Source organism: Priapulus caudatus, unplaced genomic scaffold, assembly GCF_000485595.1.
Source record: "Priapulus caudatus unplaced genomic scaffold, Priapulus_caudatus-5.0.1 Scaffold252, whole genome shotgun sequence".
Lineage (NCBI taxonomy): Eukaryota > Metazoa > Priapulida > Priapulimorpha > Priapulimorphida > Priapulidae > Priapulus > Priapulus caudatus.
The window spans coordinates 64,129-79,343 of record NW_014577313.1 but is presented as its reverse complement, the minus strand read 5'-3'; the positions used below and the strand labels follow the sequence as shown (position 1 = coordinate 79,343).

Genomic DNA, 15,215 nt, shown 5'->3' with positions numbered 1-15,215 from the left:
CACACAAAACAAAGAAAGTCCGTAGGGCCTATCAATAATTTACAGTACTCCACTTTCATAAAATAAAACATCATTAAACCATTGCAAATTATGAAGAAATAAAGCAGAAGTAGATCGATTTTTAGTCACTGTCACCGCTTGGTTGAAAGGAAAATACCCAAAAAAATCTAACTATCTATCCATGCATCCATCCATCCCATTCCATGCCATCCCATATCCCATGCCATGTCATGCCATGTCATGCCATGCCATGCCATGCCATCCCATCCCATCCCATCCCAAAGAGTAAAAAATAATAATAAATCAAAAGATAAGACATTAAAAATAAAAATAATTAATAAACTAAAAAAATAATTAATGAAATAAATTAATAAATTAAATATTAATAAAAAATAAAAAATAATACATACTAAAGAGGTAAGTAAAGGGAAAAAAGGAAAAAAGGAAATCTAACTATCTATCTATCCATGCATGCATGCATGCATCCATCCATTGCATACATGGGTGTATGCAGGGGGGAGGGGTCGTGAGGGTCAGTACGACCCACAAAATTTCAAAAGCGGTCCACATTTTTTCCAAAGACATTTTTTTTCGGAGGCCTATTTCACAATGACATAAATGAAAAAGCATAATTGATCAGGTACAGCAATGAAGTCCAAAGACCTTTGCCAATTGCGTGACGTAAATCTATTCAGTCCAGCAATTTGAAAACTGACTTTTTTGTTTCAAAAAACTGAGTTCAAAAAAGAGAGACAAAGTCTGACAAAGACAAAGACAAGACAAGATCAAGATCAAGACAAGACAAGATCAAGACAAAGACAAGACAAAGAGTTAAAAGACTCTGTTTCAACTGAGTCGAAAACTTGCTTTAAAAACTGATCAAAAACTTTTTTTTAACAAAAAATTTGTTTCAATTAAATTGTATGACATTTTAATCACATTCTTGCTGTTATCTCAATTGTGAAAAGGTTCCAAAAATTTAGATCACGACCACCCCAGAAAAAATCCTGGATACACCTGGCATGCCATCCCATTGCACCGCATCCCATCCATCCCATCTCATCACATTCAGTGCCATCCCATGCATGCATGCCATGCCATCCATCCCATCCCATTGCCACCGCATCCCATCCCATGCCCATCCCATGCCATCCCATCCCATCCATTCCCATCCAATCAGTAAAAAATTGATAGAAATCAAGATAAACAATGTGGGCCGCCAGGCCGCACATGCTCATCCAGTGGCTGCGTTGTTCTGCTGATAAAATTCAATTTTGTACATAGCAAGACGTCGTATACATAAGTCTCTTTATTTCTTGTTTGACTTTCGTAGCCATTCGAACAAATATCAGCTACATTTCGCACCCACCTAGGCTCTATGGGCTAATTCTAATACAGAACAATAATAACAAATTCAAATACAAGTTAATGAATGACATTGACGTTGACATAAAATATATTCAACATATGAGCATGGCATCTTCCAAGTTTAATTAGGGCAGCGTGGGGTTCCTTTCTCTCCCACCTCCCTTCCCACTGCGTCCACCTCCTCCCTCCTTGCCTCCACTTCATCCTCTTGCTCTCCACTTCCACCCCTTACCTTCCCTCTCCCTCCCCCTTGCTCCCACCCCCCTTCCCTTGCCACACCATCGTCGCACGACCTAATGTACCCCGTTTCCCGCTCGCATACACAGCGTATCACCGTTTTTCCATGTTCCCCCGTCTCAAATTACTACTCTTCTCTTCTCTCTCTCTCTCTCATTTAATCTTAGACCTTTCTCTCTCTCTCCTTACATTATATAAATAAATAAAAAAAACCAGCCGATGTGCCCTTTACTGCCCTCAATAAAATACTTCGTTCCTATGTCAACTGAGGTGTAACAGCCATAGAAATAATAATATATAGGTGCTCTCTAATATTTCTATGTGGTAACAGCTTGTTCGCTAAACTGGTAAATGGCGTTATTACGCACGGCCATAGCTAATGATATATGTTAAGATCATGATGGAAAAGTAAATATATATATAAAGTATATTAAAGTATATTATATGGTACTAGGTTATTATTATATTCGTTGAACAAAGTTACTGTGAATAAATCTATTTAAACTAGGCCTTAGTTTGCCGCGAGATGGCAGCGTGCAAGTGTATCAATAACTCAAAGATGGGCATCACCCTTCGTGCGTGATAAACTCACTTCCAGTTGAGATTGCTGAAATCAAGTATATTCAGGCAGCTGAGGAATTTCGCTCAGCTGTGAGTTAACACATCTGCATTGCAGGTTGCAGGCCAATAATTATGATTAGAATTAGTGCAGTTCACCCCTGCATGCGTAATGGGCTTGCCCCCAGTTTTTGCTACCACGCGAAGCATATCAGGGATTCTTACAGTGTGCTTAATACAGGGTGCTAATACAGAAGTGCTTTAGAAAAAGATTATGATTTAATGGAGCCAAATCTTGTTCAACAAACATTTGCCTTTGCAAATGAACTTTGAACTGCAGGCCTCACATCACAATAGCAAAAAGCAGTTCAGATCCTTGTTAAACAGTCAACAAATCCATGGTTTAACCCTCCTCTGAGGGCTCAAAAGGTTATCCGACACTTTACTCTTCGCATGTCAGCGCGAAAGTAATTTTATGGTCCTTTTCATAAGCTATAAAAATGTACGGTCACCGCTGAAAGAAAAAAGTTTTTAAAATCGCTCCGTCAGACCATTCTTTCATAAAAATGTCTAAAAATCTGCCCTGTGCCCCATTGACTTTAGACCTGTGACTCAATTTCGGCCACAGTGATAGGGCTTTATCCTACCATGATGGCTATACACCGACTATCACGAGCCTAGGTCGAGCCGTTTAGATTTTGCTCCGCAAACTCTGCATTTCCTCCCTATACCTTAAGTTAAGGGAGGGGAGATGTTTACTCTTCTTTTACACCTCTTGACCTTTAATCTTTGACGCCCAGCTTCGACATCCCAACTGCGTTTTCGGATTTACCCCACGTCCCGAATTATCGTGGACCGTACGGTTTCGAAGCCGTTTAGATTTGTGCCAACTGTTGACGAACGACGCACGGCCGGGACGCAACGCACGCTTATGCGATTCTAGAGCTGCATCTGACTATTGTACAGATAAGCCTAAAAACTGAGTTGGTGATATGTACATGCTTTCGTGATTCACGTTTTTTGTCTGTGAATCGGTTTCGTATGGGTGGTTCCATGGTTGAATGGATGGATAGAAGGGATCGATGGGTGGTTTCTATGGTTGAATCGATGATGATGAATTAGAAGAATGATGGGTGCGTTGAATGGCATGAATCGAAGGATGGATGGGTGGTTGTATGGTTGAATGGATGAATAGAAGGATGATGGGTGGTTGTATGATGGATGGAAGTGACAGATGGTGATGGAGTGACAGATGGATAGATGTTGATGATGAGGCATGCAGCAGAAATAGCAACAGTAATGGCAGCAGAATCGAACAACAGGCAGTCATTGATAGCACAATTTTTTTATTTTTGCAGTGAGAGCTACAGGACGAGAAATAGAAAGCACACTGTGTACACACAAGCTATATTGAATCGCTAGGGCCTAACGAATATCTACAACGTTCAATTAAAAAAAGTGCACATTCGCACCACCGCCACCTGCGGCCCTCGTTACCCTGCTACATCCATCACACACGTCCAGTGCCATACACACATAGCAAAATGCCGCCCCCCCCCCCATCTCTCTCGTCCATCCCTCCTCCTGCTGCTGGGCTGCTGCTGCATCAGACGCCTACGCTTAGCGGCGTACACGGGCCAGGCGGTCTTCCTCTGTAGTCTGTGTATGAGACACTGCGCCCGCGCGCTCCCCATCAGCCGCCAGCCAAGCCTGCGACGATGCCTTTCCAGCCAGGAACACGAGATATTTGCGCAGGTTGAGACAGGACTCAGCTTGTTCTCAGCGAACACGGCGCGAGCGCGCACGCGCTACCTTCAACATCTCCTGCCGCTGCCACAGTGCCAGGATGCGCTGCTCCCTCAGCCTGCCCCACCCCCCCCCTCACCGGATCCGCGGTATTTCAGCGCCCTTGTGGGGGATCTCGGCTGGGACCGCAGCCGATTTCTCACGTTGTAGTCTACGGGGATGATGCTGAGGCGGGCCAGGGCCCGTCTGCGGTAGTCAATGCTCGACGGTGGCGCTTCGGGCCAGTCCGTTGACGATGTAAGCGTAGCTCCGACATGAGCCGCTCCGCAAACTTGCTCCTCGTCTTCGATGGTCGCCGCGAGCGTCAGCGCTCACCTTCGCCCACAGCCTGCGAAGTCGACTGCGGGAGGCTGTCCCGCAGCAGGCTCTTCCATCGCGTAGCCGCGCCCACACGACGGCACGACGGCGCCCTCTGCAGCTCGCGGCAGGTTCCGTGAACGGTACTGCGATGGTGGTTGGACGGACGGAGCGACGACCGCGTCGCTGGTGCCCGCTCTGTAGAGCCCCAGCATGACAATGACAAACAGCCACCAGGAGATGTGCAGCTATGTGCGCCGCTGCGCCCACCGGGCTTGTACGCTGCCGCCCTGATACGGCCAGCGTGCCTTGATCACGTACATCGAGAAGTAGCTGACGAGGGGGAGCGGTGCCCGGGGATACGGGCGTTTGCGCAGGCGAGTGTGGCGGTCCGGCGGCGGAGGAGAGGTGGGAGCTGGCGGACCTGAGGTCGGATCCGGTAGTAAGGTGGGAGCTGGAGGAGAGGTAGGGAGACCCGGTAAGCGGGGAGCGGAGACCTGGCAGGATTTGCGGACCCTGACGGGAGGAGGGAGCTGATGGGAAGGTGGTGTAGCTGGCGGGGAAATCGCGGAGCCGGTGGGAAGGTGGGAGCGAGGTGGGAGGTGGGAGTGGAAGCGGTGGGGAGGCGGGACCGAGCGGCAAGGGATGGCGCGCAACCCGGCGGGGATTGGCGATGGGCCGCGGCAGGGATGCGATGGAACCGGCCGGGGATGAGATGGGGCCAGGCGGGGATGCGATGATACGCCGGCAGCGGATGCGATGAGAACCGCGGTAAGGGATGGATGGAACCGCGGCGGGGATGAGATGGGGCCGGCCGGGGATGCGATGGGGCCGGCTGGAAAAGCGATCGAAGCCCGGCAGAGATGCCGATGTGGGCCGCGGCGGGGATAGTCGAGGGGGCCAGGCTGGCAGCGCGCGACAGCCAGCAGGGGTATTTGACGACGGGCCGTAAGCGAAGAAACATTAGCCAGACCTGCATGCGCTGAACGGCGAGAACACGCTGGAGCCTCGACGCGGCCAGCGTGGGGAGCGGACGATGAACACGGTGACGCTGTAGATGACAGCTCTCTAGTGAAGCTGACGCGTGGCATTTCTGGATGACGTACACGACAATGTCGTAGGTGGAGTCTAGGATGTCTCGCGACACGCCCGCCTGCCGCGGTCCCCGCTACACGTAGTGCGGCGAGTACGCTGAAGTTGTAGAAGGTGGTAGAGGGTGAGATTTTTGCTTGGAAATTGCGAAGGTCCGAGCATGAAATCGGCAGGTCCCGGACCTCGCCCTATTTTCAGCCCCTGTATATGCTAGCTTTATGCTCAAACTCGTACGTGTATCAATGTGTCTTCAATACATGTATGTATGTATGTTCGTGTAAATTTAGGAAGTTTTTTTTAATAGTTATGTTATTATTTCTCCAACATGAAGTGTAAACCCTAGGTATGTTGAATATCTTATCGATTGATCTGTATTCTGTTAATATAGTCTTTGTCTTGCAAGCAAGAAATTGAGTTTTGTAACTGCAATAATTCTGGCGGATTAACAACATCACGATGGATTTTTTGCAGGCACGGCCGTCAACACACGATTTTGCCCAGTAATGTCAACTACAGAGCAAACGTGCTGGCTCTCAAAAATGAAGGCTGCACACACATGGTTGTTACGACGGCGTGCGGATCACTCAAAGACGAGATCCAGCCGACAGATTTCCTGATACTGGACCAGTTTTTAGACAGGTGAGATTTAGACTCACATAGCTATACGTTAAGTGTGTTTGCATTCTCACATATAGCAGCAGGCTTTCTGTACTGCACGTTGGAGCTGCCATCTCGCTTGAATTGACCTGGACACGCAGTTGGTTTTGACGTGTTTATTTAATTTACAGAAGTCGTGTACATTATTTTCACGTAAGATCGTAAATAAGACTCCTTAAAACACCTCAGTTGCATTGGGTGCTTCGATACCACGAAGCGAAGTTATCGGAAAGTCACACCAGCGTCGACCGAAGATTTACATCGCCTCTTTATGTTGATTTCTCCCTCTATCTAAAAGACCAAGTAAATGCCCACTATCTGATGCATGAAATAAACGAAGGGTGTTAACTCTATACCAAGTGTTTACTCAAGTGTTCTACTGGCTGTCTATATCAATGTCCTATTTGCCATCACATCACAATATTTATGATAAGTTCTGTATCTTGTAGCAATATTTGTTGTGGGGATATTTCCCTGGCATTTTTCATTGAGGGTTGCAAGGTTTGCTTATTTGAGTGGCTACCATTGACTGTGATAATGATAGCCCGATGTCCTATGCATAATGCATGATGCATGTTAATAGTTGCACCGCAAATGTGCATTACTTTCTAGAACTCATAAGAGAGATCAGACATTTTATGATGGTGCCCACTCAGAATACAAAGGCATATGTCATCTTCCACTGGACACGCCTTTCTGCACAAGGACAAGCAAAGTAAAACTTTTGTAGACATTGCTATATATCTGTGTTGAAGCTGATGGAGTTGCTTACATTCTCATTAGTTTTCTTTTGATTTTACGCTGAAATGTTATCACAGTCGGGAGAAATCACAGCTCATTTTCATCAACCAAATGGCAATATTACTAGCTGAGCATTATCCTAGACAGGTATTCACTGCAATACTATGTGAATCATATCCATGTAGACGAAAGCTTAATCTGCAATATATTGTTTTTTTGGTGGGTTGCACAGATTTTGTATGATGCGGCCAAGGATTGCGGTGTGCGCTGTCACCCCTCGGGCACCGTTATGACAATCGAGGGGCCTAGGTTCTCATCAAGGGCCGAGAGCAAGCTGTGGAAGTTGTGGGGTGCTGACGTTATCAACATGACCACTGTCCCAGAGGTATTAATTCACCTGCCATTGAACAATCACTGTCAACATCACATTCAGCTGATTAAGTTCAATGTCCCCCCTGGTGTGATTGACAGGAAGCTCAGGCCAATCACTGTTGCATTAGCGCAACGCTTAGGAACGAAGCGCGGCGCAGTAAGCAGCAATTTCCATTCTGGCATGCACGCATGAAAAGTGTGTAACTGGTTTAGCTTGGCCTACTTAACAACAAAATTTTGTTTGGGGGGTTATTTCGTTCAGGTGGATAGGCCGAGTACTATCATTACGCAATACCTGTGATAATCCCCTAGATATTGTTGCTAGATTAAGAACGTTCATGTGTGTTTTGCATGCTTGCACCCAGAAAATGTCCACTTCGTGGCCCTTCATTGATAAGCATCATGTTTATAACAGCTTTTCTCAACATTACCGGACAGAAAAGTAATATTATGAATGTTAGAATTCATTCCAATGATACCTCTTAGGAAACAGTACCTCTCAGAGTGCGATAGGTCCATCTGACGTAACAGCATAACTACGATCGTCGGCCGGATCGTAACACCGGCGCATCCATAAGGTCGGGTCATTGCCCGCTTCACCATGTCTTACAGGTTGTGCTTGCAAAAGAAGCAGGGATGTGCTATGCTGCTATTGCCATGGCAACTGATTACGATAGCTGGAAGGAGAACGAAGAGCCTGTAAGTAGAGCAGCAAGTATCGCGTTTAAGTTTGAACGCGTCGATGTGTCGTTTAAACTTTTATGCGATATATTTAAAAATGATAATAATGAAGATAATGAAAATAGTAACCCTTTTCAGCTTGATACATATCAACAGGGGTTAATAATGACAAATTTGTCGTTATTAACCCCTGATATCAAGCAGCCTTTCCTTGTCTAAAAGTACTTGCAGATGTAGTAGTGCTTGTGTGCGTCGGGGATTTTACGCGGCGCCTCTCGTTGTTGCTGTGCGCAGGTCTCGGTTAAGCTTGTGATGGAGACGGTCAAGGCAAACAACGTTAATTCCATTAAGGTTCTAACCCGCGCCATTCCGCTCATTGCCGCTGAGAACTGGGATACCACGCTGAAGGAAAACGCGGTAATGTTGACCGAACTCTGCGCCGTTGTCGATAAGCAATATTCTAAAACCTGGTTTGTAAGATGGTGTGTGAAATTGGACAAATTATAATGAATTTAGCAGCAAGGTTATATGGTTATAAATGAGAAAGGGTATCCATTAATCTATTAATACTTAATAGTCAACTGTGCAGATTATATAGACATGGCTTTATAATGAATTCAAAGAACTAGCCTCGCATGAGAGATGTCAAAGTTGAAGTCCCTCGAATATATGTATGTGTGTGTGCGTGTGTGCGTACGTACGTACGTATGTATACATACATACCTATATACCCAGGATTCTCCCCAGGAATTTTAGTAGGTGTGTCGGGGCAATTCATCCCCGATTGCAAATTGTCAATTATGCATGTCCTAAGAGGTCCTAATGCATGTCGATTAAACAATCAAGGCATGTCAGAGGATTTATGGGATGCCACAAATTTCCTTCAGCTTTGAAGGCTTGTCAGACCCGACATGCATTAAAAGGCCTGGGAGAACCTTGATGCCTATATATAAACTACATGAAACCTGATTTTAAATTTGATCACTGTTTTGTCTAGGACCTGGTAACATCATCAATAATCTGAAAGACTCAATGGATCAGAGAATAAGAGGAAACCATTGGAGTACACATGTCATACACAGCTTCAGAACTAACTAGTTAACATGCATATATAGAGATCAGGTTTAATTAATATACAAATGACGCATATATATAATGCATGAGCATTTGTTTCTTTGCTCACGGTATGTGGTTACGATACAAGTGGAATGATGAATATCTGATGTAATGTAAAATGCAAGCTAGCGAGTATAAAGGTATAGTTTTTAGAATGAATTTTTCGACACTCGTTTATACATGAGTATATGTTCATGCTGTAAGGTATTCCTGCTAGGCAGAGGACCACTGCATGGTATTCCTGGCGAATGCAGTGAGCTTTAGCTGTTATATTTGGTGGTTATCTACAGCTCTTTTTTATGACATCGAAGTTACCATGGCATAGACAAAATTTGATATTGAATATTTGTGATAATACGTGCACTTATTCACTCGTGATATTTTGACGTTTATTTGCGTAAAAGTTTTAGAGATATAATACAACGTGATGTGATATAACATGATCTAACTAATGCTGTATTGCAAGAATTTGTCGAGTAGTGGCATCATTAGTATATAATATAGGCGAATATTGCTTCTGTGCTGCTTGAGTTTACGGCCACATGGTGGGAAGGTAGTTTTTTTTTTTTGATGTCCGTTACATTATATTATATGTTATACAGAATATCTACAACACTGTGATGGTAACATAGTTCAGTGATGGTACAAACAGGTAAATGGCATAAACAGTTTTACAAAGTAGTGAATATATGAGCGTACTAATTATACTTCGTTACAAGAAGTTCATAAATGAAGGTAAGCAATAGTAGTAGCTGTAGGCCTTGAGCATGAAAAGTATAATTTTACTATATAAGATATGAGTAGGATATACATGTTTGTCATATACATGCACGCGCACGAACGCACGCACGCACGCACACGCGCATCCATCTATATTTGTTTTGCGCCACCTAAGATGTCTAAAAAAAAGTGACTTATATTGTGATAATTTATGTAATAAACATGATAGAGTTGCCCATTTACCATAAAATTGTTCAATCTTCTTGTTTGTCGTACCAATATATTTTTCAACATCCATTACGTATTTCAGGTATGCCTTAACTGCAGCAATGTTTGGGCTCCTACCGCTTGCTTTGCATCTATAGATGACATATTTGGTGGACATTTGGGGTCAAGGGTCAAATATTAGAAAAGGGGAAGGAAGGGGGAATATTACGCCCTTACGGTAATAATCATTTATCCAAAAAAACAGGATGTTTGCTCTCAATCTTCATTTCAATATATACTTCCAATACTTCTAGTGAAGTCTGGTGATGGGCAATACATAATCATTGGCGTTCTTCAGTAATTTTGATGAGCGATAAGAATAAATGTTGACATTCGTTGTAATTCACTTGTAAATATACTTGTTGCTTAGAAATAACTCTGGTTGCATGCAGTTATTACTAACTCCTGAATGCGGGATTAGACCATTTTTAGCTCACATTGACATCGTCAGGATGAGCTATTGCCATGGGGGTGTCGTCCGTCCGTCAACATTTGGGTACTGTCAACGATAACTTGAGAACCGTTTGACCCACATGTTTCAAATTGTATACAGTTGTTACTCCTGTGGGAGAGATGTGAACATCCTATTTTGGAGCACGCCAGTTGACCTACTTTCGAGCCACGCCCACTTGGCAAAAAGTCAGTTCAGGTTCAATGGATTTTGCTCATTTTTGGTATGTGAATGAATAAGGACTGGGCCCAAAACATATCACAGGGGTTTTGATATTTCTTAAAAATTATGCAAATTAGGTAGATTTTGGCAGTTTCACTATGCATTTCAGTGTCTGCCTACGGTTACCGATAACTCAAGAACAGTCTGACCCACATGTTTCAAATTGCATATAGTTGTTACTCCTATGGGAGGGATTTGAACGTCCTATTCTGGAGCACGCCGGTCGGCCTACTTTCAAGCCACGCCCACTTTTTGGCAAAAATGAAAATGGCCATCTAGATTTATTCGATTTTGTTAAATTTACCTACCTACCCTAGGCTACCTACCTACTTAATCATACCTACGTGTAATATTGTGTTTTAGATTCTTCGTTACAGTAATTTGACTGGAATAGTTTATTGCTTTTATTTGCGCGATAATCGAAAACCAAAATGGCGATTATTTAGGCGTAGCGCCATCTCTTGCCCAGATTTCAGACTTCCAGATCTGAAACATTTATTTTTGCATCAGAACTAACTCTGAAACAAAGCAGTGCAATTTTTATTAGTATAAAACGGGGAGTAAGGACATTTGATCACATTTCTTTCCGTCATAAATGAAACACCAAATTTTTTTTTAATATTACCTCCCTCTTCTACCACACCCAAGGTGAGCTATAGTGTCATTGACACTTTCATTATTGTATCCCCCGAACGAAGTTCGTGGGGATACTATGGGTTTGGCATCGTCGCGCCGCCGCCGCCGTAAGAGATTCCTTGTGACGCGCTCTTACCGCTGCAGTACTTCTCGGATCATCTTCAATTCGAATGGAATGGAATGGAATGAATGGAATTTCGAATGGAGGTGCGTTATCGTAAAGCAAAAGACATATCGTGTTTTGGTGTGGGCGGAGTCATCGTTGCCATGTAACATTTTTTGTTGAATATTCTAGAACCTGTAACTCTGCACTTTTTACCCGATTGTCATGAAATTTATATTTGTATTTAAAATTATATTTAAATTTATATTTAAATTTAAATTTAAAAATAAAATTTAAATTTATATTTGTATTAAAATTTGTATTTAAATTTATGATTGGTCATCAAAATATATATATGATTATATATAGGACATGTTATATCGGCCCTGTGTGCCAAATTCCATGACAATCGGGTAAAAACTGCAGCAAGTTATCAGTTCTACAATTTTCCACAAAAATGTTTGTTAACCCATGGCAACGATGACTCCGCCCACACCAAAAAACGATTGCGCGTCTTCGCTTTACCATAACGCACCTTCATGCCAAATTTGAAAGATGATCCGAGATCGGGTAAAAACTGCCCATCAGGTCACTTCGACCTTTATTTCACCTTTACCTTGACCTTGATCATATTCTCTTCCGCTCTCTAACTCGGCCCCTAATTGACCTAGCGCGACCAAACTTGTATGCTTACACATCTTGGGGAGAAGGTCTGTCGCATACCAAAACCACCACTGGCCCTTGACCTTAGTTGACCTTCACCCGTTGACTTACATTTCCTCTTTCGGCCTCCTAAGGGTACACCAGATTCCATATACTTGCACATCTGAGGCACACCAGTTGTCTAACAAACCTTCGTCTTTGTGACTTATTTAACTTTACCTGCCTTCTACGTCCTTACAGAGATTTTCTATTCATACTAGATTCACGAAGGGGATACATGTAGTTCTGGCGACAACTGCTCGTTTCTAGTTATATAGGATCTGGGAAATACCAAATAATCTTTCGTGATTTGGGAAGAAGTCATCAGGGGTGTTATCATCAACGTGATTTTATATATAACCGTAACCGAAATAATATAATAAAACTAATTAATCATGTACAAATGTGCAATTGCACAAAAAACAAATAACTAAATACAGAAACAAAAATTAATTAATTCGATCTGTATATAGAGAATGAACCACAACCCAGTAATGAAACACGAATAAGGCTCACTTAATAAAGACATTATTTATTTACAACTACAGTATTTCCCACCAGTAGTGACACATCCACTACAATTCAATACTGGGAAACCATAATTTTTAGTCGTACTACTGTACGTACGTCATGTATCATAACCCAGTGGTGTGTCCAAGCGTGGCTCACTTGCTACAACAATGTGTCCATGTAGATTTCTCATCAGCATGCGAGAACTTCAGCACCATCCATCCCTCACAGCGCCACACACACGCAGACATATATATATATATATACGTACAAACGCAAACACGCACGCACACACTAACACATATGCAGGCACACGCAACCACGCACTCTCTCACGCGCACACACACACGCAACACGTACCTTCACGCAACAATTAAAAGCCTACTATAAAGAAATGTTCACATTCTGATGACACGATGTGAACACTGCCAACACGAGAGACAGACGCCAGCGACCGCACGGCAGAAGAGAACTGGAGCTCCACGACACAAGACACTTGGTGTCTTTCAACAGAGACCAGCTGCGCTCTGTAACGGAACACTGTAACTCTCACACCAGTAGATACTCGATCGCATCGCTCCTCTACTGTAAGCGTGCATCCACATTCCCCCGGCAGACCCACGCTGCAAGAACAGCTGCCGAGGATGGGATGGGGTAACGACGAATACCATGTATTGTTCTTAGTTAGCAACCACCTCCTGTAGAAACTCGCTGGTGTTCCACTAGTCGAATATCGCCACTAACGAGCGTCCGCCCAGTCCGAACAACGACACGCTGCATGAAAACCAAAGGGTGCCACTGTCTACTGTCATGGCGTCTGAGCGGGAATAATGCTCGCGGCGTGGTGTGGTGGCGGCGACACGTGTCAGCCGGTGAGATCGTGCGCCTCGAACGCCGACTGTTCGTAGATTTCTCCGCGCACAATGTGACCGCCGAAAAACCGACCATTCAGCGAGTTCTTAGCAGCTTCTGCCTCTGTAGCAACAATAAACACAAGGTCATATGTATACACATAATCATATACATCAATAGAAAATAATTTTAAAGGTTTTGATTACTAATCAAACGGCAATAAACACATTATGAACTATTATGAAAACGTAAACTGTAATCAATGTAAATCATGTAAATCTTGTAATGTAAACGTTGCGCAAGTGAAGCTTGAAAAATAAGAATGACCAACGAATAGATGGATGCATGGACGGTGTGTGTGCGTGCGTGCGTGAGTGCGGCTGACGTGTGACGAAGCTCACCCGCGGTCGTGCTGAACTGCACAAAGATCTTCACGATGACCTCAGCATCCTCCTCCTCGCCTTGCTTCTCCTGATAGATGATGACGCGGTCAACCTGACCGAAGCGACTGCACTCCTCCGTCACCTCCGTCTCAAGGTCGTCGTCAAGGTCCTCTGGGCCGACCATGTTGCGCAGCACCAGAACTCGCGACTGCAAACACGAGTAGTCGTAACTGTTACTACGCACGCGCGCGACCGGATACGACGCGAGTCGGAAAACACCGTTATCACTGATGTGGGGGGAAAAATGTGTGATTTTTAATGAAATATTTGGTAGGCAGATGTCAAGGTTAGTATATATATATATATATATATATACCCCTCGAGTGTAACATCGCGAACTTCATGATGTCACCTGCTGCCACCTATTGTGACGTCACATCCTGATGAAGATTTCCCGAAGAGAGGTCGAAAATTTCGATAACACAAGACTAATATGAATTCATAGTTTCAACGAAATCCAATGAACTTATTTCATTCATATATATATATATAAACACTGCACATTTTTATCACCAAGAATATACCCATCATGATTCACTGAAACACCAATCGCCGTGGATGCAACACAACAATTGCGGCCGTCGCTACGAACGCGGCGCTTCGCACGCGAACACACGTACGTCGGATTTGCGCAGCAGCTTCTGCATCACCATGTGACGCGCGTTGGTGCCGCTGATGTGCATCTCTTCCTGCTGCTGAAGCGTCTGCTGCTGCTCCACCTCCTCCTTGGCGGGCGCCGCCGGTTTGGCGATGGCGGCGGCGGCCACCGGCAGGGCGATGTTGAGGGCTGCGGCCACGGGCAGAGCGATGTTGAGGGCTGCTGCGGCGGGCAGACCCAGCCCGCTGTAGGGCAGACTCGTGACGAGGCCGGGCGGCGGGATGGCGACCCCGGCGTACGCTGCTGCCGCCACGACGGGGGGCGCCACCGCCGTCGGCTGCATGGTGGCGCCCGAGAAATTGATGCTGGTGACGACACCTGGTGGCGGAATCACGAGGCCTGAAAGTAGGTGAAGGTGTCTGAGATAACAGATCAGGCTCAAAGGCTAGGCCACGTTTGTACTCATATGACATTCTGGGGGCATATGGCTGGCAAAAAAATTGTCTGTTAATAAGCATGTATAATGGCAGTGCACTGTCGTATGCACTTCATGGAGCAGTCACTGCATGGATACGTAAGGAGATGAAGGGAACCCTGAAGAAATCAATCATTAATACATTGCTCCACGTGTCCAGAAGAAATGTTGGTACAACTAGACTGTTTTCTTCGCGTTTTTCTTTGAATTTTGAGAAAAGACTATAGTAACATTGCAAGCACCTATAATGAATAGAGATATATACTCGGCCATATATATAATATATATTTGAGTTCGTATGTATGTATCAA

At 44.3% G+C, this 15,215-nt stretch overlaps 2 protein-coding genes across 7 annotated transcripts in view; one reads left to right on the top strand and one right to left on the bottom strand.

Moving 5' to 3' along the window:
- Positions 1 to 9,373, top strand: part of LOC106808077 (S-methyl-5'-thioadenosine phosphorylase-like) — a 32,984-nt gene extending 23,611 nt beyond the window's left edge. For 5 of the 6 annotated variants that reach the window (XM_014810641.1, XM_014810640.1, XM_014810642.1 and 2 more), the window contains 6 exons: positions 5,830 to 5,997; positions 6,628 to 6,730; positions 6,989 to 7,141; positions 7,741 to 7,827; positions 8,104 to 8,226; positions 8,807 to 8,896. In XM_014810641.1, the coding sequence (XP_014666127.1) occupies positions 5,830 to 5,997; positions 6,628 to 6,730; positions 6,989 to 7,141; positions 7,741 to 7,827; positions 8,104 to 8,226; positions 8,807 to 8,833 (661 nt within the window). In that variant the 3' untranslated portion in view covers positions 8,834 to 8,896. Of the gene's footprint in view, positions 1 to 5,829; positions 5,998 to 6,627; positions 6,731 to 6,988; positions 7,142 to 7,740; positions 7,828 to 8,103; positions 8,227 to 8,806 lie in introns of all 6 variants that reach the window. The other variant, XM_014810638.1, reaches the window with a different exon arrangement.
- A 3,169-nt stretch (positions 9,374 to 12,542) lies between these two features.
- The window catches only part of LOC106808068 (poly(U)-binding-splicing factor PUF60-like), a 13,574-nt gene continuing 10,901 nt past the window's right edge, over positions 12,543 to 15,215 (bottom strand). Inside the window, exons 12-14 of the mRNA XM_014810626.1 lie at positions 14,452 to 14,828; positions 13,790 to 13,979; positions 12,543 to 13,511 (exon numbers count right to left, since the gene is read on the bottom strand). Coding sequence (XP_014666112.1) covers positions 13,402 to 13,511; positions 13,790 to 13,979; positions 14,452 to 14,828 — 677 coding nt within the window. The 3' untranslated portion in view covers positions 12,543 to 13,401. The remainder of the gene's footprint in view (positions 13,512 to 13,789; positions 13,980 to 14,451; positions 14,829 to 15,215) is intronic.